The sequence below is a fragment of the Mytilus edulis genome, chromosome 12 (assembly GCF_963676685.1).
Source record: "Mytilus edulis chromosome 12, xbMytEdul2.2, whole genome shotgun sequence".
Lineage (NCBI taxonomy): Eukaryota > Metazoa > Mollusca > Bivalvia > Mytilida > Mytilidae > Mytilus > Mytilus edulis.
In genome coordinates, this window is record NC_092355.1 from 23,038,969 (window position 1) to 23,064,173 (window position 25,205).

The 25,205-nt window shown below is 32.7% G+C and overlaps 2 protein-coding genes across 2 annotated transcripts in view; both read left to right on the forward strand.

Annotated features, from left to right (window-relative positions):
• Nucleotides 1-25,205, forward strand: part of LOC139498060 (MAM and LDL-receptor class A domain-containing protein 2-like) — a 257,555-nt gene that overhangs the window by 133,409 nt on the left and 98,941 nt on the right. Inside the window, exons 5-23 of the mRNA XM_071286361.1 lie at nucleotides 575-642; nucleotides 1,197-1,405; nucleotides 2,187-2,899; nucleotides 3,665-3,774; nucleotides 5,144-5,301; nucleotides 5,720-6,339; nucleotides 6,940-7,061; nucleotides 8,066-8,223; nucleotides 9,100-9,192; nucleotides 10,362-10,616; nucleotides 11,301-11,426; nucleotides 17,009-17,056; nucleotides 17,652-17,839; nucleotides 18,734-18,896; nucleotides 19,514-19,567; nucleotides 20,398-20,649; nucleotides 22,591-22,716; nucleotides 23,452-23,496; nucleotides 24,555-24,745. Coding sequence (XP_071142462.1) covers nucleotides 575-642; nucleotides 1,197-1,405; nucleotides 2,187-2,899; nucleotides 3,665-3,774; nucleotides 5,144-5,301; nucleotides 5,720-6,339; nucleotides 6,940-7,061; nucleotides 8,066-8,223; nucleotides 9,100-9,192; nucleotides 10,362-10,616; nucleotides 11,301-11,426; nucleotides 17,009-17,056; nucleotides 17,652-17,839; nucleotides 18,734-18,896; nucleotides 19,514-19,567; nucleotides 20,398-20,649; nucleotides 22,591-22,716; nucleotides 23,452-23,496; nucleotides 24,555-24,745 — 3,699 coding nt within the window. The remainder of the gene's footprint in view (nucleotides 1-574; nucleotides 643-1,196; nucleotides 1,406-2,186; nucleotides 2,900-3,664; nucleotides 3,775-5,143; nucleotides 5,302-5,719; nucleotides 6,340-6,939; nucleotides 7,062-8,065; nucleotides 8,224-9,099; nucleotides 9,193-10,361; nucleotides 10,617-11,300; nucleotides 11,427-17,008; nucleotides 17,057-17,651; nucleotides 17,840-18,733; nucleotides 18,897-19,513; nucleotides 19,568-20,397; nucleotides 20,650-22,590; nucleotides 22,717-23,451; nucleotides 23,497-24,554; nucleotides 24,746-25,205) is intronic.
• Nucleotides 12,560-16,083, forward strand: LOC139498061 (zinc finger protein 862-like). Its single transcript, XM_071286362.1, has 2 exons — nucleotides 12,560-12,947; nucleotides 13,837-16,083. Exons 1-2 carry the CDS (start codon nucleotides 12,698-12,700, stop codon nucleotides 15,717-15,719), a joined length of 2,133 nt encoding a protein of 710 aa, XP_071142463.1. The 5' UTR covers nucleotides 12,560-12,697; the 3' UTR covers nucleotides 15,720-16,083.

Here is a 25,205-nt window from a genome sequence, read left to right on the forward strand (position 1 = left end):
TTTCTCAGAAACTATTTATGCTTATTGTATTAAACTTCCACACCAGAAGTCGGGCGTATCATGTGCTCATGGCGCAGCTGTTTATTAGTTTTCTTTGTAGTGTTTTGTTGAATACACCTTATCGCTATTTGTCTGCCATTACTGGATATCACAGAGGTTCCAGTAAAATTTTGACGTCATAAAACAAAATATCTGACGCACAATGGAAAAGTGATTGTTGGATGCGTCAAAAGTTCAAGCGGCCGGGTCAGCCGGGATTAGCGATACGGTGTATTATACAGTTTGTCTTTAATTTTTTGCCATATGGTGTTCATTGTCAGTTTTTCTCTGACAATGAGTGAGTTATAAATGATCCCTTGGTATCTTGACCACCTCTTTTTTAAAGTAAAACTTTTCACATATACATGTATGGAAATATTCAATTTAAGTATTCCATTAGTGGTTAGTATTTATCACTACAATGTGTAATATCTTGAAATGATAAAAAAAATTACACTGGTTTACAATTTCCAATATTTGGTTAACTAAGTCATATGTATTAAAGTGAAATAAGTTATTCTTATGTTTATTTCAGATAGACAAAGTCTACCGGTCTAGTGATCTGAAAGATATATATCTACGAAATGAGGTTGAAGGCTTCAGGTAATAGAATTAATTGTAATGTATAAAATGCCAAACACGTACTGCAGCATATAAACGTTGGAGAACTGAAATTGTTCTGTAGTATTTAGGACTTTTAGATCACTGTGTAGCATTAACCCCGGATATACAATGTTGATACTCCAAAAGCAAAGAAGTATCTACATGTATTCCAATCCTTGTACAGTTTATCCGCTTTATTTTTTAGAATTTCTCTGTGTAAAAAGTAGTATATTTCAAAATGCAGTGTTGTTCAAGCTTTCATATGATAAACCTTTGTTCAGGAAAACGTCAAATGAATAGTTGAAGGATAAATCAAGTTTAAACTTTCACATGCTTTGTTGAACAGGTACGACCGGGGGTAACCACCCTATCTGATTTCTATTTTGACGATTTGAAGAAAGTGACAGCCAATTAAGGATCATAATCAGCACTAAATAGTAGATTAGTGCGAATCACTATCCCAAAACTTTACCTGTCAGTAAAAAGTAGAATATATTGAAAATAAGAAGAATTTGACCTTTAACATCAGGAAATAAAGTATCCTTCTTTTTCAGAAAAGGTAGTACGGAGGCAATTATTGATATTATCTTCAAGAACCCTGCAGTAGTCAAGGAAGATGTTTCAATTTCAACAGCAGCGCCACCTGTTTTGAAGTTGGATAACAAAAAGATTGCAGACACATTTGTTGAAAGTGTTCAGAAGGGTGTTGTTGATGAATACAATGATGTGTTTGATATTGACACAAATACAGTTTCATTTGCTGGTAATTATTTTCTTGCAGGGTTTCAAGTACTTTTTACTTCGAACTGTCTCGTCAGTCTTGTAGGAACATGCTTGCCTGGACTGCCAAAGGTTGTGGGTGAAATCCACCCCTTTCAGGGTAAAATGAAAGTGGGTAGGAATGCCCTTTACCGTCAGACATCATACCATCATTTGTGGTCAAATTGATTATAATTTTACCTTGATTTGTCAAGATATCCTTCTGGGAGAATATATTTATCATCCTCAGATCGCCAATCTAACAACTGAAAATCTATTGCATTGAATCCCATGTCAATCTTTTCCCACAGGATATAAACAAAAAATGTTCCCAAACTATTATTTGGGATAGCCTGTTTTGCCACTTTGTAAATTACTGTCTTGCAAACTTAAATATTTGATCTGATTATACCAATGTGACTTAATGGTTTAGATATGTATAGTTTAAGTATTAGGTATGGCCCACATACATGACATATTTTTGAAGCCATTTTTAAGCGCAAACAATCGAAACAAAATGTATTTCATTTACAAGTATGATTAATCAGTGATGCCAATTTTTCAAAAGAGGTGCTCAATATTAAGATCAATTATATATATACAAGATAGCAATATTCTAACTAGAAACCAATTAGTCTAGTATCATATTGGTATTCGAAACTCTGTACTATGGAGCAATACTCGAGTACTTGAATATTTGTTGACATCCCTAATATTTAATGATATTCACATCAGTTAAAAGTTGTCTTGTGAAATGAATTTATATTTGTTTTTATTACTTTTAGATATCACACCACCGGCCACAACAACTTCACAAACAACAACACCAACACAGACTACCACAGCACCAACTACAAAAACACCAACTACTACAATACCAACTACTACTTCACCAACTACTACAGTACCAACTACTACTACACCAACTACTACAGTACCAACTACTACAGTACCAACTACTACAGTACCAACTACAACAGTGCCAACTACTACACCAACTACTACAGTACCAACTACTACACCAACTACAACAGAGCCAACTACTACAGTACCAACTACTACACCAACTAGAACAGAGCCAACTACTACACCAACTACTACAGTTCCAACTACTACACCAACTACTACAGTTCCAACTTCTACACCAACTACCACACCAACTACTACACCAACTACTACAGTTCCATCTACTACACCAACTACCACACCAACTACTACAGTTCCAACTACTACACCAACTACTACAGTTCCAACTACTACACCAACTACTACACCAACTACTACAGTTCCAACTACTACACCAACTACTACACCAACTACTACTCCAACTACTACAATACCGACTACTACAACACAAACTACCACACCAACTACTGTTCCCATAGAATCTCTTGTTGTGTTCTATGTACAAGTTCTGATGAGAAACATGACCTGGATTCCTGCCTACAATGACACTGGTTCAACAGAGTATCAAATCATGCTGCAGACTGTTAACCAGGTACTTTGGACTTATCTCTGTAGATTTTGCATCTGTATTCAATATCTCATTTGTTTATTATGACAAAGTTCTGACTTCTGATTTTTATATGGCACGTCCAGGAACTCTGTGTTTTCACTTTTTGTCTCGCCCTGACACTGACAGAATCAAAAGGCGAGACATAGATATGCTGTTTCTGGATTTGGGGGCAGTGTCAACAATGTTTAAGTTTCTAATTTTCTGATATGCTAAAACTTGTTTGGTTCTGTTCCTTTAGTCATGGTTCATTGGCTTTGAATATTTTTCCTCATATACAGAAATAAGAAGATGTGGTATGAGTGCCAATGAGACAACTCTTTATCCAAGTCACAATTTGTAAAAAGTAAACCATAATAGGTCAAAGTACAGCCCTCAACACAGAGCCTTGGCTAATACTCAACAGCAAGCTATAAAGGAACTCAAAAATGACTAGTGTTAAACCATTCGATCAGGAAAATCGAGGGTCTATATAAGAAACAAGAAACACTTATGAACCACATCAACAAACAACAGGTTTCTGACTTAGGACAGTTGCAAACAAGGGCAACAGGTTTAAACGTTTTAACAGGCACCAACCTTCACCCTAACCTGAATGTAACATCACAACATAGAAAGACACAATTTAAAATATCAATGGAAATTATATGATTACATCTTAGAAGATACATGACTATAAGTTAGAAAAGGACTCATATATAATCTGTCCATGATGGTTATTGATTTAATACATGTTATTCTGTTCTGTAGATGGAGGCCAACCTGAGACAACAAATGTTATCTATGGACAGCTCACCATCAATGTCTGACACATCACCAATAGCAGAAATCCTGTATCGACTTGTTTTCACAGGTGCCCGGTAAGTATTTCTACTATAAGAGAGGTGGAAATGTAGTTATAAAATTGAGAATTGAAATGGGGAATGTATCAAAGAGACAACAACCCGACCAAAGAGCAAATAATAGCTGGAGGCCACCAATGGGTCTTCAATGCAGTGAGAAAATCTCGCATCCGGAGGAGTGCTTTAGCTGGCTCTTAAACAGAAATGTATACTAGTTCAGTGATAATGGATGTCATACTAAACCCCGAAATATATAAAAGAAACTAAAATTAAAAATCAAACAAGACCAACAAAGGCTAGAGGCTCCTGACTAAGACTATATATATAAATACATTGTATCTATGAAAAGTTCTTTTTTATATACTAAATCTTGTTTTAAACAAATGAATAAACTATGAAAAGATTTTTTTACAATAGAAAAGTCAGCAACTGTCTAGGTTGCACTTCTGTAAGTATAGACAGTTAAATGGTCACATAAGAACTCCTGCTAAAACTGTCCCACTTTTATTTTGATGATTCGAAAAAAATTATATCCTTGATTAAAAAGTTCATATGCATTTCCATTTTTATCAAATGTCAAATGTAGGGCTGTGCGCCCGTGTGCGGCATATTTTCAATATCTATGTTCCCAAAACTTTCAAGAGTTTATAAACTTATTTTGAAATTTTGTACTACCCCTCCGTTCACCAATAGGGTCTTCCTCAAAATTCAATTTGTCCGCTATCCCTGTGTATTTATACTCTGTCAGCAGTACCTTTCCTAAATCATGTCACCATGAGAATCGCAACATAGAGATCATATCTGGGAACCAGTACATAAACAAAACAAAATATCTATGAAAATTATATATCTCCCGCATGGTTTGGGAAACAGCTGTTATTACAAAGTGCAACCTATATAGTTATATTCAGTCTTTTTTATGAAAAATATCAAATAAGCCCTTACAATTATATTTTGCTAACCAAGGAATTATGATCCAGCCACTAGAAGGGTCAAATCCTAACCCTTGGCTAGCAAAGATGCTTTTCAATAAGACTATTTAAGAAACTATTAATGCTCTGAATGTTTTGATTAATGTGGTACCCAACACTTTAACTAAATTTAATTTGGCTCGTTTAATTTTCTTAATATTTTGTCAAATTATTTACTTTGACCTTTTGACAAAAATATAAAAATTTTAAAAAATTTAAACCAACCGTTTAATTAGAAAAATCACATTGGTTATATAGCAGTTTGACAAACACTTATTTTGATCATTGAGAAGCTTGATATTCCCTTATGAACACAACATCATTAAAACATTCTGCTGATTTTACAGAGTTATCTCCCTGTTGTGTTAGGTACCACCTTAAAGTATGAAATTAAAATTACATTTTTGATATTTCAGTCCATTGAATGAAAATGTTGAAATAATGTTCAATCTGGAGTTCAAAGGTCGTTATGCTAAGAAATCAGATGGTTCTCAAATGATGCTGGACTGGTTGACCATCAAAGACATTTTATCAGCTGGTCTAAAAATAGATAGAGACGATTTTATCATAACAGGTTTGTTTTATGTGTACAATAAATGCAATAAGTACTATAAATAAAATTTGATCATTGGGTTTTCAATGGTAAGTTAATGAATACAATTATACTTTAGAATATAAAAAAGAAGATGTGGTATGATTGCCAATGAGACAACTCTCTACAAGAGACCAAAATGACACAGAAAATAACAACCATAGGTCACTGTATGGCCTTCAACAATGAGCAATACTTTAGAAGCATTTTTTCAAAACTATGGAAAAGTTTACATTTAAGTTTTAAGTCATTTACTCCAACTTGTTATGTGTAATAAAAAGCATGTTATGAAATTATTATGACACAGATTTCTTTCTTCCATTGTGATGTTTTAAAAAATAAACTTTATATTTGAATAAACATGTATTTGCTATTTTTAAATTACTCTTGCTTTTTTCAGATTTAACACCAATGTCAACAACAACAACACCTGTCAAGGATTCAACAACCAATACGACAACAGCAACGCTTAAAACAACATTTTCTCAACCACATAACATGTCTTCAACAACCAAAGCTGGCAACTTTGTTACACCAACTACAACAGCATTGCCAAACACAACACATTGGCAATCACACAACATGTCCTCAACAACCAAATCTGGCAACTTTTCACCAACAGCCATGCCAAACACAACACATTTGCAACCACATAACATGTCCTCAACAACTAAATCTGGCAACTTCTCACCAACAGCTTTGCCAAACACAACACATTGGCAATCACACATGTCCACAACAACCAAATCTGGCAACTTTTCACCAACTGCTTTGCCAAACACAACACATTGGCAACCACATAACATGTCCACAACAACCAAATCTGGCAACTTTTCACCAACAGCATTGCCAAACACAACACATTGGCATCCAAATATTTCTACAACAACCTCCAGCTCTGTTCCCAATGGTACGGTGATTTTCTTTGTACAACTTAGGATGATTAATATGAGCTGGACCCCTGCCTACAATGATACTGATTCACCTGCGTATCAAATGTTAATGTTGGAAATACAACAGGTATTATCAATATTATACACAATACAATCCTAAATTGTTCAATGATATTTGAAACAAATGCAAAAATCATGGCAACTTGTACAACCACTTAGATAATAAATATTTACTTTTATAAATTGTTAATTGGGTGGAGAGTTGTCTCATTGGCACTCATACCACATCTTCCTATATCAATTAAAAAGGGGTAATAAAGATCCTTTGAATAAGGATGAGAACAACAGACTGCCTAGACCACTGACTCCACTTTAAAAAAAGGGTTAAAAACAACAAACAACACATGGTTTAGAAAGCCTGACTTCTTTTCCACTTTTCTTCATAATAACATCCCAATAAAAAAAACCCGAGATGTGGTATGGTGCTAATGAGACAACTCTCCACAAGTGACTAAATGACACAAAAATTAACTACAGGTCACCATAAGGCCTTCAATGAGCACAACCCATACCTCAAAGTAAACTATAGTATGTAGACCTATAGTTATATTTTAATCAGCATAGTTGCATGTATTTCAATCTCAAAGTTTTAAAATTTGTTGTTTTTAAAAGTTATCAAACATACTTATGTTGTTATTTTCTTATTAAATTTTCTTTTCAATTTTAGATGGAAGTTAAAATGCAGCAATACATGTCATCAATGGATAATTCAACATCCATGTCTAGGTCTTTGTCCAGTTCTATGCCTATGTCACAGATATATGAAGGTTTTCACTTTCATAAAATCAGGTATTGTGTGGACTACACTGTAAATTCCGAAATTATTACGTGCATTTATCATTGCGATTTTGTCATTTTGGACTAAAATGTGATTTTAATTTTTGCAATATTGTGAAAAATCCCGTTTTATTCATATAAAAAATATCTAAATGAAAGTTTGAATTATTGCGAATATAACCCTATCCCATTTTTTGCAATTATAAAAACATCGCAATAATTTCTGAATTTACAGTAGTCCTTCTCTTGTTTCGCAGATTTATGATAGAGATTTATGAGATAACAGTATTGTTTTATCACATATGGGGACATCAATTGGCCATTTCTGAACCAAACACCTTGACTTAAATTAATTTGGCTCGTTTAATTTTCATAAAATTTTGACAGAATATTTACTTTATAACCCTTTGTCAAAATAATAAAAAATTGGAAAAAATTGAACCACACATTTTATTGGAAAAATTTCATGGGATATATAGCAGTTTGACACACACTAATTATGATCACTGAGAAGCTTAATATTTCCTTAACAATAGAATGTGATAAAAACGTTCAACTGATTTTTACAGAGTTATCTCCCTTTAGTATTATGTACCACATTAATAATTGAATAAGTGGAGAAGTGTCAGTAAAGCCAGTAAAGGTATTTCCATTACCCTAAAATTGAAAGTTAATTCTCATTAATGCATTTGTGTCAACTGACCTGTGAATTTACTAGCTTACCTAAGTTTTTTGTCTCGCATTGATGGAGTCAAAAGGCGAGACATAGGTATTCTGTTTACGGTGACGGTAGCATCAAGGATGTATTAGATTGTTAATAGATGTAGTTTATGGTGAACCACTAGTGGAAAGTCAATGATATTTGGTATGCAGTTGTATTAGCCCAGGGGGTGGTTTATAAAATTCATTAAAAAATTTGGAGTTCATGCATTCCCTCAGTTTCTGTTTGTTACAGGATTTGAATTTTGGTAAACAACTAGTCCTGTAGTGTAAAGTTTTTTTCATTTATTTTGCAGTGAATTTCATGGCAATGTTATGATAATGTTTAACCTAGTGTTTAGAGCTCGTTACGCTATGATGTCAGATGGTTCTATGATGACGATGGATACCAACATGGTGGGAAATATTTTATCAGATGTAGTTCATGTAGACCCAAGTCAAATGCATATTAAAGGTTAGTATTAAGTTAACCCCCCCAAAAAATTCTACCTGCACTGTTCTCATCTAAACCTTTTTCTATTGCTGAGATTCAGTGAAAATTTATTAAACATTTTTGTAACTGGCAGTGTTCTAGTTATTAACTATGATTTTATTGTAGAAGATTGTTGTTTAAAGACAGTTTTTCGATCATATTTATAGATAAGAAAAATTGTTATAATTGATTAAATTAATGTATTTTTGCTAGATTTAATGTATTTTGGTGTTGTTTAAAGCTTTTTAAAAGTTGAAACTATTCATTTCCATTAATTGTGAAGTATTTTTTTCGCCTTAGAAACAACAAATGCACTATTATAAAATGAGTACTATGCATAGAAGTGTAATGTTTTTTTTAGATAAATTTGCATTATGGTTAATAATGATAAATTTTATAAAGTAATTGACCACCACCAAAGTGTCAAATTTATTTTCAAAGATGTATTTTGGTGTTGTTTAAAGCTTTTTAAAAGTTGAAACTATTCATTTCCATTAATTGTGAAGTATTTTTTTCGCCTTAGAAACAACAAATGCACTATTATAAAATGAGTACTATGCATAGAAGTGTAATGTTTTTTTTAGATAAATTTGCATTATGGTTAATAATGATAAATTTTATAAAGTAATTGACCACCACCAAAGTGTCAAATTTATTTTCAAAGATTCGTCAAATTTCCTTATCCAATCCTTTGATTAAAAAATTATCATCAGCTAGCTAAAAAGTAAATGGCTAAAATACCAAACTCCATGGAAAATTCTAAATAGAAAGTTCCTTATCAAATGGCAAAATTAAAAGCTCAATAACTAAACAAAAATGTGCTCAATGTAATGTTTTTGTAATATTTGATTTTTATAGATTTGATGTCTGAACCAGAGAGTACTACACATCCAAGTGCTGGAGGTAACACCACTACAATGGCTCCACCAAGTAATACAACAATACAATCAGGTATTTACTGGGATAGTACTTGTACACCATTCTGCACTTTTTCTCCATAATACTCCACATTCTTCAAACCCCATTTACAAGTGCTGGCAGTAATACCACTACAATGCCTAACCAAAGTACCACAACACCATCATCACAAATTTAATAGTACTTTTACACCATAGGGAAGTAGTTTTTGTGAATAAAAGTTGTTCATCAGAATCATCCATTTAAATTGCAAAAAATATCCTTTGATATTTTGATTTAAATCCTGAAAGTAAAACTATGTACTCTGAAACTCCCAAATCAATAGAACTAGAAATTAACAAAGAAACTTAAACACCAATTTTATGGATATTTTTTCTACTGCATTGAGAAAGTTTCAATATATCTGCAATTGAGAAAGTAGAATTTTCAAATTGAATAGTAGGCAGACATTTTTGACCTACAATAACATTTTCCCAGTAATTTGTTTAATTATTTTACTGAAGAGTGTATTAAAAAATTTGATCTGACAGTTTCCTTTGATCATTTCATTTAGGTTGGTAAGAGTAAAACTCATGGGGAAATATCTGAAGGTTGTATGAGAATAACACGGCAAAACTTATGTTTTACTTTATAGATTGGAATAAAATCCTTCATTCAAATTCTGAAAGCAGTTCTTAAATAAAGTAAAATGTTGATGTTAATATTAGTACTGTGGATTTATTTATTTTCGTGGGTACCAATTTTCGTGCATTAAGGAAAACTTGCATGTTCGTGAATATTTATTTTTGTGGTTTTGCCGAAGTCTGCATACAGTGAAGTCTATAGAAAACTTGCTATTTGTTGAACTTTTAATTTCGTGGATCACCTGTATCCACAAAATCCATGAAAAATTGGTATCCAACGAAAAATAATGAATCCACAGTATATAAATAAAGTGTTTTTTACTTCCTAAATTTGTCTTTGAAATAATCTTTTTTCCACAAAAAACATCAATTTTGAGAAAATATCCAAATTAGAAGATCGTTATCAATCCAAGTCTTATAAGCTTTCGTGCATGGTGAGTTGACATACTGCCTGTGAAATTTAATTACTCTTTGTATCAACACTTGCCCAATTGTACCACAATCTCGTGGGCATCTTCTAGAATTTAAAACAATAAAATGTTGATGTTATATTTAGTAATTTCTATGATATATTTACAGCTGTGTGTATAGAGGCCACATCAGATTACCATAACTACTATTGTAAACCATTTGGCTTTAACTTAACGTCATATCCTAACTTTGCTGGACTCCAATCAGAAGCAGAGGCTAGCCAGGTAGCATCATTCCTACTAAATTACCTCAACTGTACAATAAATTCTAGCCCTGTACCAGTATATGTAATGATGTGCTCAATTTTAACTCCCTCCTGTGAAGGAGGAAGAGTTATACCACCATGTTTAGAGCCATGCTACGGTAAGTTTATATTTATAGCAATGACATAGATATTTTGTTAATATGGAAATTGTATTAACTATCAATTCATTTATTTTCATGGATAATTGATAACATGGTTTTTCCAAAGTAAGCATAAAAAATTATAGAAAATTTAATAAAAAAAAAATCATGTGATGCTGTTTTTTCTTCTAACAAAATTTATGACAAATGCCATGAATTCATTTATTTCAATGGATATTTGATTTCAAGGTTTCACCAAAGTGTGATTACAAACTAGCCTATTAGAAAATTGAAAAAAAGATTTTTTTCCTAAATTTTGTTCTAGATGTGATGTCTTTTACAAGGTTTTGTTATATTGCAATTGTTGAAAATTGAAATTTCACCAATCTGATTACAATAAAGATCATGTGTTCAATCTTTGCTTACAACACTTATACTTTCTGTTCTGGTAATTATTACATCAACCAATGAAACTTCAGCCTTCAACTTTTTGAATGTGTGTATCAACTAGACAAAACCAGAGGATCCCTGAGGGACTTTCAATCAGAAAGTAGAATGAAATTGTGTTCAGATCCTTGTAAAGATGGCTACAGATCTGAATTTTAATCAGATTGAATTTTCCCAATCACAAAAATATCCCAAAATTTTTGAATGTTCAGAATTCAAGTATGCAAATTAAATGACAATAACTTTTGTTTTCAGATGTGGCCATGACTTGTGGATTACATAATATTCCAGGACTAGAAAATATCACTCAAATGTGTGCCTCATTTCCTTCCTACTATAGCAATCAACAATGCATACATTATTACGATCGTATTCCATCAAGTAAGTTTGAGTGCTGTAGGATTTTGTATAGAAAAAAATATTTGGGCGGGAAGACTTTGAAGGCACTTTAATTATTTTTTTATGGGTTTGCAGATGGCAGAAAGATTTAACTTTGTGGTTATGTATGCAAAGTAAAATGAGATTGTATGCATGGTGATGGCCATAAAAAAAAGGTGCCTTCCAAACCCTGACACTGCCTAAACAGTGGCCTGATGTTTTTGGGTAAGAACAAAGAAATTACCCAGAGTCCTTTAGATTTTGAAACAACCAATGTTTACTTTCGTTATGTGTCTTTCTCTTAAATCTGGCACTTGTAGTTCAGTGGTTGTTGGTTCATGTCTGTCATATTTGTTTTTGTAAATTGTTTTGTTATAAATTAGGCCATTAGTTTTCTCAATTGAATTGTTTTATATTTTTCATAACAGAGCCTTTTATAACCAACTGTACTGTATCATTATTTCTCATTGTTGAAGGCCATACAGTTGCCTTTAATTGCTTACATCCAGGGCTCACGCTACCGGGCGACTTGGGCGAAGAAGTCGCCTTCCCGTCCGTCACTTCGCTTTGCTCGACCCTCAAAAGCGAAGTCAAGTCGCTTTCAAATTTGTGCAAGTCGCCTTCAGTCGCCCGCCGATTTTTTGCAGTAAATCGGTAAATATTTTCATTGAAATCCGTGAATTATTAATAATTATTTGTTAAATTCCCTGAACTGTTTGTGCTTCTGTATCGACTAAACAGAAAACATACTCGTTAGCACCAAAACAATGTCGACATTGTTTATCAAAGGGGAATAACAAGTGTGTGTTTGATACTAAACTAAAAAACGTGTCGGAAAGTGAATGTGTATCCGTATCCCGAGATGCGATATTTTTTCATTTTTAATATTTTTATCGTTGCAAATAACATATTTTCAAATTATTTCTTGTATCTTATTGATTAAGAAAAAGATAGAATGAAGAAAATGCCGACATAGTCATTTAATTTCCTAATGATTACTTACAAGGGCTTCGATCTATTTTAATTACAAAGTGATCAGGACTAATGATCAGAAACAAGTTAAAATTAATTAGATAACTTGTTGTGACAAAAAGTTGATTTTTCTTGATTAAAGGTATTTAATGTATCAGGAATTTCACAGCTTGTATCGCGCTTGGGACAATGGAAATTGAGTTCGTCTAATAATGTCGGGATATTTGTTTCTTTTTGTTTATACCCAAGCTTCGAAGTTGATAAATTCAGCAACACTGAAAAATGGTTAATCATTCTTAAAAATGTCTCTCCAATCGTGGCTAAAATCGCCAGCTCCGTTAAAACGGAAAGCTGCTACTAGTGATTTGGAAAATACTCCTCCACAGAAAAAGTTTTGTAAAACTATGTCTCAGAACTCTTATGACTGGTACGTCAAGGATACTTTCAATATGTGGCATTGTGTTTTGTGTCGGGATGCTAAATTCAGTAATAAATATTCCATAGGACATGACAAGCCTCAGAAAACTACAAACCATTCTAGACATGCAAAATGTAAGTCGTTTATATTTATATTTTATAGTTACTTGCAGACATCTTATGCTCTTGATTTATTTAACCAGTACATAAAAGTACGCCTTTGAGACTTATATTATGAAATGCTTCTTTATAATTGTATCATTAATTGACAATTAATTTATTTCCTGAAGATAATAGAAAATATTTTTCGTTGATCGCCAATGAATAGAAGTAAAAAAATGTAACGATTCGCTACTACTTAATTTATATCCTTAAGATAAAAGAAAATATTTTTCGTTGATCGTCAATGAATAGAAGTAAAAAAATGTAACGATTCACATTTGTAATCGTGGATAAATATTTTTTTTAGGAAATATGTGTTTAAGTATTAAGGGTAAACGTAAATTCGTGCTGAAAGATGTTAGGAAACACGATATTTCTTTTAATATTTTATTGTAATCTAATGAATTTGCCAAAATATAGGTTCATTTGCATAATCAATCGGGGTAGAGATAAGATTGATCGATGTATCTTTTGGAAATGGCTCATGAAAAATTAATCTAAATTTGATTTAATATCATTTTCTGTTGTCTCGCTTAAAGTCCGATCAGGTCTACCTATTAATTACCGACTCGTGTCGATTTGACACTTTTATTATACACACACGACAGGCGGTCTACAATATTTACCTATCTTGTATAGATAGCTATCGGTTAAAGGTAATAATCGATAGTGATTTAGGATGTTACATGAAGTTGTATTAGGAGGGTCTTGATGGGGTTCACATAATATACGATAGTGAATGAACAAATAGATAATAAAGAGTAGAACATTATTTGAATAAAAAATTAAATAAGTTGTATTACATGAATATAAAATTATCTTTACATTCAACCGAAAATAAAAACGATCTTTTAATTTTCAGCTGGTGACCACCTAATGGCTATCACCAGACAGAAGAACACTAGTATCAATACAGACACAGGTATTAAGGATATAGTGGTAAAGCAAATGTCTAAAGATGATAAAGTTGTTAAATTGTATCTAAAAGCTGCATATCACCTTGCCAAGCAAGAACAATCAAAAGCTCAATTTAAGCCACTCTTAGAATTGTTAAATACAACCCAAGAAGTTCCTCTTGACACTGTAGCATACACGAGTCATCAAAGTATCACTGAATTTCAGTCTGTATTGTCAAGTATTGTTAAGAAAAACAAGATTTTCGACATCAACAATTCTGCCGGATTTTCCATATCTATAGATGAATCAACAGATCTCGCCAACAAAAAACGGTTGATAACTTTTGTAGAATATATTCACAACCACGTCAAAGAGACATGCTTTCTGTCAAACATACAGATATCCTCAGGCACCGCCAATGCTGAGATGATAACCAACTTAGTTCTGACCGATCTCAAATCAAATGGCTTAGACATTAACAAACTCTATGGTATCAGTACCGATGGGGCATCAGTGATGACCGGTAAAAAAACAGGTGTTGTAGTAAGGTTAAGGGAACATGTACCAACACTTATAGGGGTTCACTGCGCAGCACACAAGTGTTCATTAGCCACATCACAAGCAGCTAGATCCATAACAGAACTCCAGTCATATTCTAGAACTGTATCAAACATCTTTCACTACTTCAGCAATAGTGCTTTAAGATCGAACAAATTACGTCAAATACAAAGTCTTCTCAACTTACCAGAACTGAAATATGCAGAGGTACACTCCGTGCGTTGGTTAAGTTTAGATCGTGCTGTGCAAGTAATCTTTAGGACTTTCCCAGCACTCGTAGTTGCTTTGAGTCACGAGGCAGCATCTAACCCTACTGCTAAGGGACTTCATAATGAAGTAACTCAATACAGATTTATTATGTTCACACATTTACTGTTAGATATTTTACCATTTTTAACTAGAATGTCTAAAGTTTTTCAGACTGAAAGTGCTGATTTCAGCAAGGTGCAACCCATTGTTCAGTGTACAATAGATGCTTTGAAAGATATGAAAGAGAGTGCAGGTATGTACGTTGAGGCATTAGATGAGTTTGTTGAGTGTGTAGATGACAGGGTTTTGTATAAAAGGAAGGTGAGTGAAAGTAGTAAGAAAGTTGTAGACCAGAATGTAAAGTTGAATGTTGAGGGGTTTGAAGGATTTGAGAGTGACTCTGAGAGTGAGACTGATAGTGAGGAGCAGGTAAGCGAGGTAGAGTTGAGGTATTACACACAGCAGAAGGGCATGGTTAAGAGAGTATTGTCAGAGTATGTAGATGGCATTGTGGGTAATCTAGAAGATAGGTTTAGTGAGAGTGATATGCTCAGTAAGTTTTCTTTGTTTGTACCTGCTTGTATTGTTAAGGCAGAGAGAGAGGGTAGCCAGACTTTGTTCAAATTTGGCATGGATGAACTAACCTTCATCCTTGACAAATTTGAAGAACGTCTTGGTATAGAGAGAGTAGAGTGTGTGTCAGAGTACAGGCAGTATAAGAGGTTAGTTATTGGGAACTTCAGCAATTCAAACTTGTCTTCATGTGTGGAATCAGTTTTCAGAAATTATCATGAGATCCTTCCAAACCTTGTCAAGCTCCTAGAATTGGCTATTTTAATACCAATTTCTAGTGTGCCTTGTGAGAGGGGATTTTCTACTCAGAATAGGATTCTGAGTAGATTAAGAACCTCCATGTCTAACATGGTTTTGAATGATCTCATGATGATTTCTGAGAATGGACCTCACATTTACAATTTTGACTTTGATGAAGCTCTCAATGAGTGGAAGGGTATGAAAGCTAGAAAAGTTTACAGACAGTAAACTGGTTTTTTGATGATTTTAATGATAAATGTACATATCTGTGTATTGAAAAATATATGAAATCATTAATTGCTATGTTGCTTGTATGCCTTGTCTAATGAAGGTTTATAAAGAAAGTGATGTTAAAATATGATATCTATAAGTTGGATGTTATTACAGTAAATAGTGCCTATAGTAGTTTGTTTTTAAAGTTCAATCATTTTGTGACATTTTATAGTGCAGTGAACATTGAAATAGTGCATATATATCTTGTTTTCTTTTCATTATTCTGTTGTTATTTATTATATTTATGTCTTTATGCATGTTGTTAATGTATATATGTAATGAATTGACTAGTGACTACTCAATAAAATTGAAATCTGAATGATATTGTATTTGTTTATTATGCTATAATCTGCAACAAAAATATGTCTTGTATTGGCTTTTTTCACTCCTAAACTTGAGTCTGGATCATCACAAGAGCCCTAAAGCATCAAACAGAGATTAAAAATGCACAGTTACTTAGAATAGCACATGCAATATACAGATTACATTAAATACTGCATATTATACACAAGGAACATAAAACTAGTACGCGACACGATAATATAGCAAAGTGAACCACTTCTCCCCACTTCTCCCTGATGTCTCCCCACTTCTCCCTACCATTCTCAAAAAGAGAAGTCACTTCTCCCTGAAATTCTGGAGTAGCTTGAGCCCTGTACATCCACTTCATTTGAAATTTGACACTCTTATCTAATCTACTTAATTTTATGAATATATGATTATTATAGGATTAAATGCCTTTTTAAAGGAGTTTTGGTGTATAAACAGGACCAATTCACTTACAAACAAACAAAAGTAAGAAACTTGGAGCTGGTTTGTGTTATTATTGCTCGCTACATTGGTTAGGGAAAGTAGTTCTAGCAACATCACTATTGAAAAATAAATAAAGTCAAGAGACACTTTCAGAAACCCTCTCCACCAATCATATTAATGTATTCCCTATTATCGCTATTTTTCAAAAATTTCCTTTGATCTTACTGGCTGATAATTTCCTTCTCAGCACAGTAGAGTGAAATGAAAAAATTATCGCTAGAAACCAAGGGGGCAAGTGTTCGTTGTCAATGAAATTAACAACCTCGTCATAGGAAAATAGCGATAAACAGATTATCATTGGTTATCTCATCTTGATTGCTTTTCTCACTTTTGCCATGTCAGCTCAAGCAATAAAATCAATCTCATTGAGATGATTAACGATAATCTATTAATATTCAAATCATATAAGAATTATTATTTTATTTTTCCAGCGCCTGTGCCGACAATAAGTAACACAACTACACCCTCCAATGGGAATGGTAAGTTTTGTTAAGGTGGTAAGGAGATGATGGAAGTGTTAAACAACCTTTGAGTGGCTTTACAGTCCCCACACAGTCGGAAGGTGGTATAGGTGTCTTTCCCCATCTTGGATTGTTCATTTACAGAGAACATCAGGTTCAGATTTTCAATCAAGTTACCAAATTTGATGCAGGAATACAGATAACTAATTAATGTGAATTTTTGTTTAAAAGAACAAATTTATAAGATTTTAACTTATCAATATTGATATTTTTACAAGTGTAGTTTCTTTTGCAAGAACAAATTCTATCATTATTAATTTATACTCCCATACTACCTTAAGTTCCTTTTATTCATGTTATTAGCATGCCCCTTATTTTATGGGTTTAAGCAATACCCGCGAAAAGCGGAAATATTACTAACTTTCAATGAGAAGTATGAATAATAATGTTATATTGTTGGTTTTATAAGAAAAAGCTTCTCTGAAATAATAATTTGTAATTAAGAATTAAAATTTTGAATTGGAGAATCTATTTGAGTCAATATGTTGGTTACCCCCTTTGTTAACTCAGATGAGACTGTTCATGCAGCATATGCAATCTTGTTTTATTACAGTGTCATGTGACGAAGATCATTTTGCCTCCTATGGCTGGGTAGAGTCACCAAATTACCCCAACAATTATCCTAATTCAGTGACTTGTAACTATCGGATACAGAGTCCATATTGGCTACCAATCACATTGCAGTTTGTTGATTTTGAAGTAGAGGCTCAGTCAGGCAGTAGCTGTTATGATAATGTTACAGTAAGTGACAGTAACTTTGACACATGTAGTCAGTTTTATTATGATAGAAGAGTGGCATTATGTTTTCTGGTCTGTGCATCCATTAGTCCGTCCATCCGTCTGTCCCTCTTCAGGTTAAAGTTGTTTTTGGTCAAGGTAGTTTTTAATGAATTTAATAAATTTCAACTTTATATGCATGTTCCTAAATATAATATTATCTTTCTAATTTTAATGTCAAATTAGAGTTTTGACCCTGATTTCATGGTTCACTGAACATAGAAAATGATAGTGGGAGTGGGGCATTCATGTACTATATGGACCCATTCTTGTTATTTATAATACTAATTAAGTCTTGGAGAATAAGTTTCCAGCTCCTTCAGCAGATAATAAAGGTATTGGAAAGTAGTGCAAATGTTTAATGAGGAAGGGGGGGGGGGGGTGGCAGGATTTTTTTTTCCAGTTTTAGGATCGTTTCTTTTTAAGCTCAGGATTTAGAGATTGATCCTCTCGGGATCTGGGAATGTTTTTTTGGAATTTCAGGATACTGGGATTTAAATTTCTTTAAGTTCACGTCCTCAGGATTTCATGTTTTTAAGCCCAGGATTGCCGGATCAGGACCCCTCTGATGGTCTAATCTATATAAAAAAAACGAGAAACGAGAAACACATATAAATTACATAAACAAACGACAACTACTGTACATCAGATTCCTGACTTAGGACAGGTGCAAACATTTGCAGCGGGATTAAACTTTTTAATGGTACCAAACTTTCTCCCTTTTTCTGAAACAATAGCATAACATCACAACAAAGAAAAACATACAATAAAATATCAATTGGCAGGCTTAACTCCTTAGATTAACACATATATCATATTAAAGAGCACACAATTTTTATGAAGTTAGTCTATTTATAGATTTATGATGGGTCATCATCAGATGGTAGACAGCTAGCATCTTACTGTGGAAGTTCAATACCAAACCCTGTTACAGCGCCATCTGGGCAGATGTTTATTGTGTTCTTTTCAGACGGTGTAGTACCTAAAAGAGGATTTCAAGCAGTCTTTTCAGATGCATCAAGTATGTGGCAATGTTATTATTATATTCGTATTTATGAGGGGGAGGGTTATATTGTTAACCCTTTTCTCCCTTCCTCCCTCCTTCTTTACGTTCATCTTGAGGAGGGGGGTTTACTGTTGTATCTTTGTCTGTTTGTCTTTCTATCTCTAAGATTGTTCTGTAGAGGAGGGGGGCAAACTGTTTTATCCTGTTTATCAATGTCTATGCATATATATATCCAGTGGTGGATTCAGAACTTTTTCAAACGTGGGGGACAGCTTACTGACCTGTAAAAAAAGGGGTGGGGCTCCAGTCATGTTTGTTTCTTATTTTTATTGCGATACTCACATTGTTAAGTTTAATTATGATAAATGTCGCAATAATTTCGGATATTACAGTAAATAATGAAATACAAACTCTGATGAAGTTCCTAACATGAACCCATGATGTCACTTGACTGCTTAGATTAGATTTGCATCTAAATGAACATTAAAGAAAGCAATTATCTGTCTGCATAAGTCAACAGAATATTCATGGTTTATTTTCATACATATTATAGGTATTTTTCTAAACTTTAAGACAAACCTTAATTCTGCTGATATTTTATCAAATCACTAATTTCAGATTTTTATTTTCAGTTCAAACCAACATGACAACACCTTGGACACCAACACACACTACATCAGAGCCTGGTAAGGTTAATCACAACTATTGTGGATAAAGCCATATTACTTTTATATTTTGTAAACAAAAATTCTTATATAAAACCATGAACTCTTAAACACTCTTGTCAATAGAACTAGAAATTCACAAATAATGGAGATTAAAAACCAAATTTATGCATATTTTTCAACTGCGTCAAGAAAGCAGAATTTTCAAATTGAATACAGTGATAATTATTGTTGCATGCATTTATTATTGTGATTTTGTCATTTAAGACTAAAATGCAGTTTTGATTATTGTGATATTGAGAAAAATCCTGTTTACAGTAATATATATAAAAATTTTGAAAATGCAAGTTTAAATTATTGCTATTATAACCATGTCGCATTTTACGAAATAATAAATACATCGCAATACTTTCTGAATTTATAGTAGTTCACAGATACTTTTGAGCTGTAAAAATATTTTCAAAGTAATCTTGTATTATAATTCCAGAGTGTAGAAAGAAATTTGAGCTAAGAGCTTAATTGTATAAAGATGTCATTGGGTCTGTTACAGTAAACTCAATGGGCAATTAACTGAAGGTCTTAGGAGAAGAACAAGGCAAAACTTATATTTTTGTTTTATGAATTAGAGACAATCTTTACATTAATTTCTGATAGAGAATCCTCCACCCAATAAAACTGCTTAAATATTTAAAAAAAAAAAAAAGGATTATTTTAGTGTTGATGTTGTTATATATAAAGTAATTTCTATTTCTGACATGGCAATTAGTGCTTAAATATTTCAAAAAACTAAAATTAATTGATTTTATTGTTGATGTTGTAATTAGTAATGTTTTATTATGATGTATTTACAGGTATTTGTATAGAGGCAACGTCAACGTACCACGACTCCATTTGTAAACCATTTGGTTTTAACTTAACGTCATATCCAAACTACCTTGGGCACCAATCAGAAGCAGAAGCTGCACAATTTGCATGGTCTTTGCTTAATTCAGCCAACATTAACTGTACAGCTGATGTACCAGAACTTGTAATGATGTGTGCATTTTTAACTCCCTCTTGTGAAGGAGGAAGAATTATACCACCATGTTCAGAGCCATGCATGAGTAAGATTATATTTATAACAATTATATTTTTGAGTCTCCAGTAGTTAAATCACCTCATATGTGAGAGGTTCTGGGTTTAAATACTATCTGTGTTAAACCAAAGACTTTAAACTTGGTATTTGGTGCTTCGTTCTTTGAGGAGGGGTAGAAGGGGTCCTAATCCAGAAATCCTGGGCTTAAAAACACAAAATCCTGAGGTCCCAAATTTAGATAAATTTAAATCCTGGCATCCTGAATTTTGAAATAAAAAATTCTCGGATCCGTAAAGGGTCAATCCCGAAATCCAGAGCTTAAAAACACCCTATCATAGAGTCCCATTAAAGGTCCTATCCCTCTCTTCTTTCAATTAGCACATTTAAAAAAAGATTAAAAGCAAAAACTGGTCAGTTTAAAATCAGAATGAAGTGTCCAGGTAAGGTGACATGTTTTGATCGCCATTATCACCACCTGACAGAGCTGTGTCGTTTAAACTTTTCCATGCATTTGGTTATCAATCAGGTGAATTAAACAAATGTAACGGAGGGGGTCGGTAACGACACCTCCCGGAACGTGTAGTGGCCAATACTTCGCCTCTATTGGACCATCGGGATACCTGATATCAGATTATGACTGAACAACAGTCAAAGAACCAAATGAAACTATATTTTATTCACAAATGTACAATAATTGCATGTGTTTTTTAATGTAACAAAGTCAGAAATGAACAAGAGTATAAATCTTTCTTAAATGGAGTTCAAAAATAGAGTTGATTTCAAATGTGAAATGAAAATAAAGTGTTCCCAGAGGTAGTCTTAAAAGTAAGTAAATTTGCTTCGTGTTGTGTATTTATAGTAGTGAAATTGCACCTAAAAGGGGTAACTAACTCTCACTGGCAAATTGCACCGAAGTGGTGACTAACTCTAGTCTCAAGTGGACTGATACAGTCCGGTGCGTATTTGGAGGCCTGTGCAAGGCCGACTCCGACTGAATATCATATGAAATGCTAATCTTGTCATTAAACAGGGTAACTTTAACAAAAAAGGTACTGAAAATCAGAAGACAAATTGAATAAATGAATATTCTTAAAACATTATAAAAACATCAAAAGTTAAATACTAAAACAGTAGAATAAACAATCCTTACTTTTATCTTACTATGTTTCAATCAAATCAAACTTAAGATAAATATTTAAATAATAAATTATTATTCTTTCCAATATTTCTATTACACAAATGACGCTATTTTGAAAGATTTCTTATAATGCTCCAAGAAAATTTTCAATTATTGACCCCTGAAAACTGATACTTTAGTGTAACAGTACCCATAATTTGATTTTTTTAATGAGTTGTTTATCCCATCACTGCACTGACTTTTTGCATTATGGTGTGGATACTGTTTGTAAAATGAGATTTGACTCAGAAAAACAAACCATTGTCATATGTTTATGTGTTACATATTTGTTTTTCGTTCATTTTTTGTACATAAATTAGGCCGTTTGTTTTTATGTTTGAATTGTTTTATATTGTCATTTTGGGACCTTTTATAGCTGACTATGCCGTGTATGGGCTTTGCTCATTGTTGGATGCCATACGGTGATCTATAGTTGTTAATTTCTGTGTCTTTTTGGTCTCTTGTGGAGAGTTGTCTCATTGGCAATCATTCCACATCTTCTTTTTTTTTATATCTGCAATGCAAATCTTTTTTGATTTTTTTATGAATGTGATGCTTTTATTACTTCTCTAATACACTCCATAACAATATTGCTTATTAACCAGGTTGTTATAAGAAATTTGTCATAAGACAGGAAAACATTGGACTTCTGAATAAAATTAGCAATGTTTGAATAAATTTGTTATTGAAATAGTTGAACATGGACAAAAGTTTTAATTTAAAACATTGTAAATATATTAATTCACTGTATTCAAGAATGCAAATTAAATGACAATCATTTTGATGTTTCAGGAATAGCCTATGGTTGTGGATTACAGAATATACCAGGACTAGAAAATATCACTCAACTGTGTGCCTCATTCCCTTCCTACTATAGCGGTCAACAATGTATACATTACTTGGATATTACTTCTACAAGTAAGTTTACGAGTGATGTAGGATTTTGTATAGGGCTATTCCAAAAATAAATGAGGGGGAGGGGGGGAAGGGGGAAAGGGGGAGGAAAGTGAGGAATTAAAAGGCACTTTAATTATTTTTGTATGGGTAGGGGCATGGCACAAATTTTGAATTGTGAAGTTGGTATGTATATATGTAAAGTAAAATACAATTGTATGGCTGATGGCTGTACAAAAAAGTGCCTTGTTACCCCTGAATCTTCCTTATAAACAGTGACCTAGCTGACATTATTTTAAATTTGTGGTGTATAAAATGAAATTAACCATAGTCCTTTAGATTTTGAAATAGCCATTGTTTGCTTACTTTACCCCACTTCATTCCTCATGAGCCTTTCCCAAGTCAGGCGCCTGTAGTTCAGTGGATGTGGTTAATGTCAGTCATTTTTGTTTTTGTGCCCCACCTACGATAGTAGAGATTCATCACTCAACAACTTCCTGTTTACCATCAAGTATTTGGGCAGGGGTATCATCAGTGAGTAGTAGCTGACAGTTTCACTTGTTTTTATGCCCCATTTATGGGCATTATGTTTTCTGGTCTGTGCCTCTGTCTGCTTGTCTGTCCATTCATCCATTCGTCCTTCTGTCCTGTTTCATGGTTAAAGTTTTTGATTTAGAAAATGATACTGCTGATGGGGCAACTGTGGATTTTGGACACATTCTTGTTATAATTATAAAAATTATTATTTTATATTTTCAGCACCCATGCCAACAATTAGTAATTACACATCTACACCCTCCACTGGTAAGTCCATGTATAATAATTAGGAGAAAACTGTATTGCATTTTACAGCTAATTTCCTAATGCATGTAGAGCAAAGCTTAGGTTAGCTTCCTTGTTTTGTTTGTATATTGTACAATCATATTAGGATAAAACCCAATTAAATTCAAATATAATATATACAGGTAAACTATGCCTATATATATTGTTTAAAAATGCCAATCTTATTTACAAAGCTTGTATAAACAATTATACAAACAAAGCAAGCAAGCCAACCAAAGTTTTACTCTACAAGCATTAGGAAATTAGCTGTAAGCCTCAATGGCATCAATTGGTGATTTGATGGTCGCAAATTGAGTTTACTTGACCTCATTTTCATGGATCATTGATTTTGATGATAGTGGCAGTTACAACATCCATATTTCATACTTTCATTTAAGTTGAATCATGATATATAAATTAAGGAGTTAAAGAACACCCTTGGGTTAACTTTTAAAAAATTAGATAAATATTTTAATCAAATATATATACTGTTAGCAAAGAGAGATCAAGTTTCTCAATAATTAAAATTAGTGTTTGTCAAACTGCTATATGAAATTATTTCTGTAAATTATTATGTATCATGTTTGGTTCAAATTTTGTGATTTTAACATTTTTGTCAAGAGGTCAAGGTACATATTTTGTCAAAATTTTACAAAAATTTAACAAGTCAAATTTATTTGAGTCAATTGTTGGGTATACTCCATTAATTAAGCAAGACCAGACAATTCATTACAACTTGGGCACATGTATGGTGCTACAAGAGGATAACAAATTATACATTTAACAATAACATATATAATAATATTAATTATACATTTACAAGCAAGACACACAATAAATAAATCAGTGATATCATACAATAAAACTGAAATATACCATATTTGGTTGATTTGTTTGCAAAATTCTTAATTGTTACGTGGATAAGAAATTATTTTGATACTACATTGTAACATGATATAATTATGAAAATATTTTTTCTAAATGTCTTAGATAGTTAGCAGATGATAGTGTTCAGAATATGCAATTTTGTTTTATTACAGCATCCTGTGACGAAAGTCATTATGCCTCCTATGGCTGGGTAGAGACACCAAATTACCCCAACAACTATCCTAATAACGAGAGACATAACTACTGTATACATAGTCCATTGTGGCTACCAATAACATTACAGTTTGTTGATTTTGACGTAGAGCCTTCCGGCGGCAGTAGCTGTTCTTACGATTATGTGACAGTAAGTCTGTTAAGGATATTTGCTACTCTGTTTTAATATAATTAAAATAACATTTAAGTCTAAAATGACAAAATCGCAATAATAAATGCACGCAATAATTTCTGAATTAACAGTTGTCTACACTAATAAACAGAACTAGAATGTAATGTATGTTGCACCAATTGCATAACTCTTTAATATCTAATGTTTACATGAAAATTGATATAAAATAATAAATGATAGGTAACAAATGACATGTTCAATTATACAACAGTGTGCATCTTATTAATAGATAAATTCAATTGAAAAGTAAAGTAAAAATGGCTAGAAATGGCAGAATGAAAAATGTATTTTAACATTCTATTTTTTATCAAGTAATTGAGAATCTATTTCATTTCCTTCATTTCATAGATCATTGTCAGATGTTTGCCTGAAAATATTAAATTATTTTTATTTTATTGAAGAGAACGCTATTATAATT

Excerpts from the sequence above, each read along its gene's own strand:
- LOC139498061 (XM_071286362.1), top strand. The coding sequence starts at position 12,698 with ATGTCTCTCCAATCGTGGCTAAAATCGCCAGCTCCGTTAAAACGGAAA. Across the intron at positions 12,948-13,836 it reads CCATTCTAGACATGCAAAAT|CTGGTGACCACCTAATGGCT; the intron begins GTAAGTCGTTTA and ends TTTAATTTTCAG.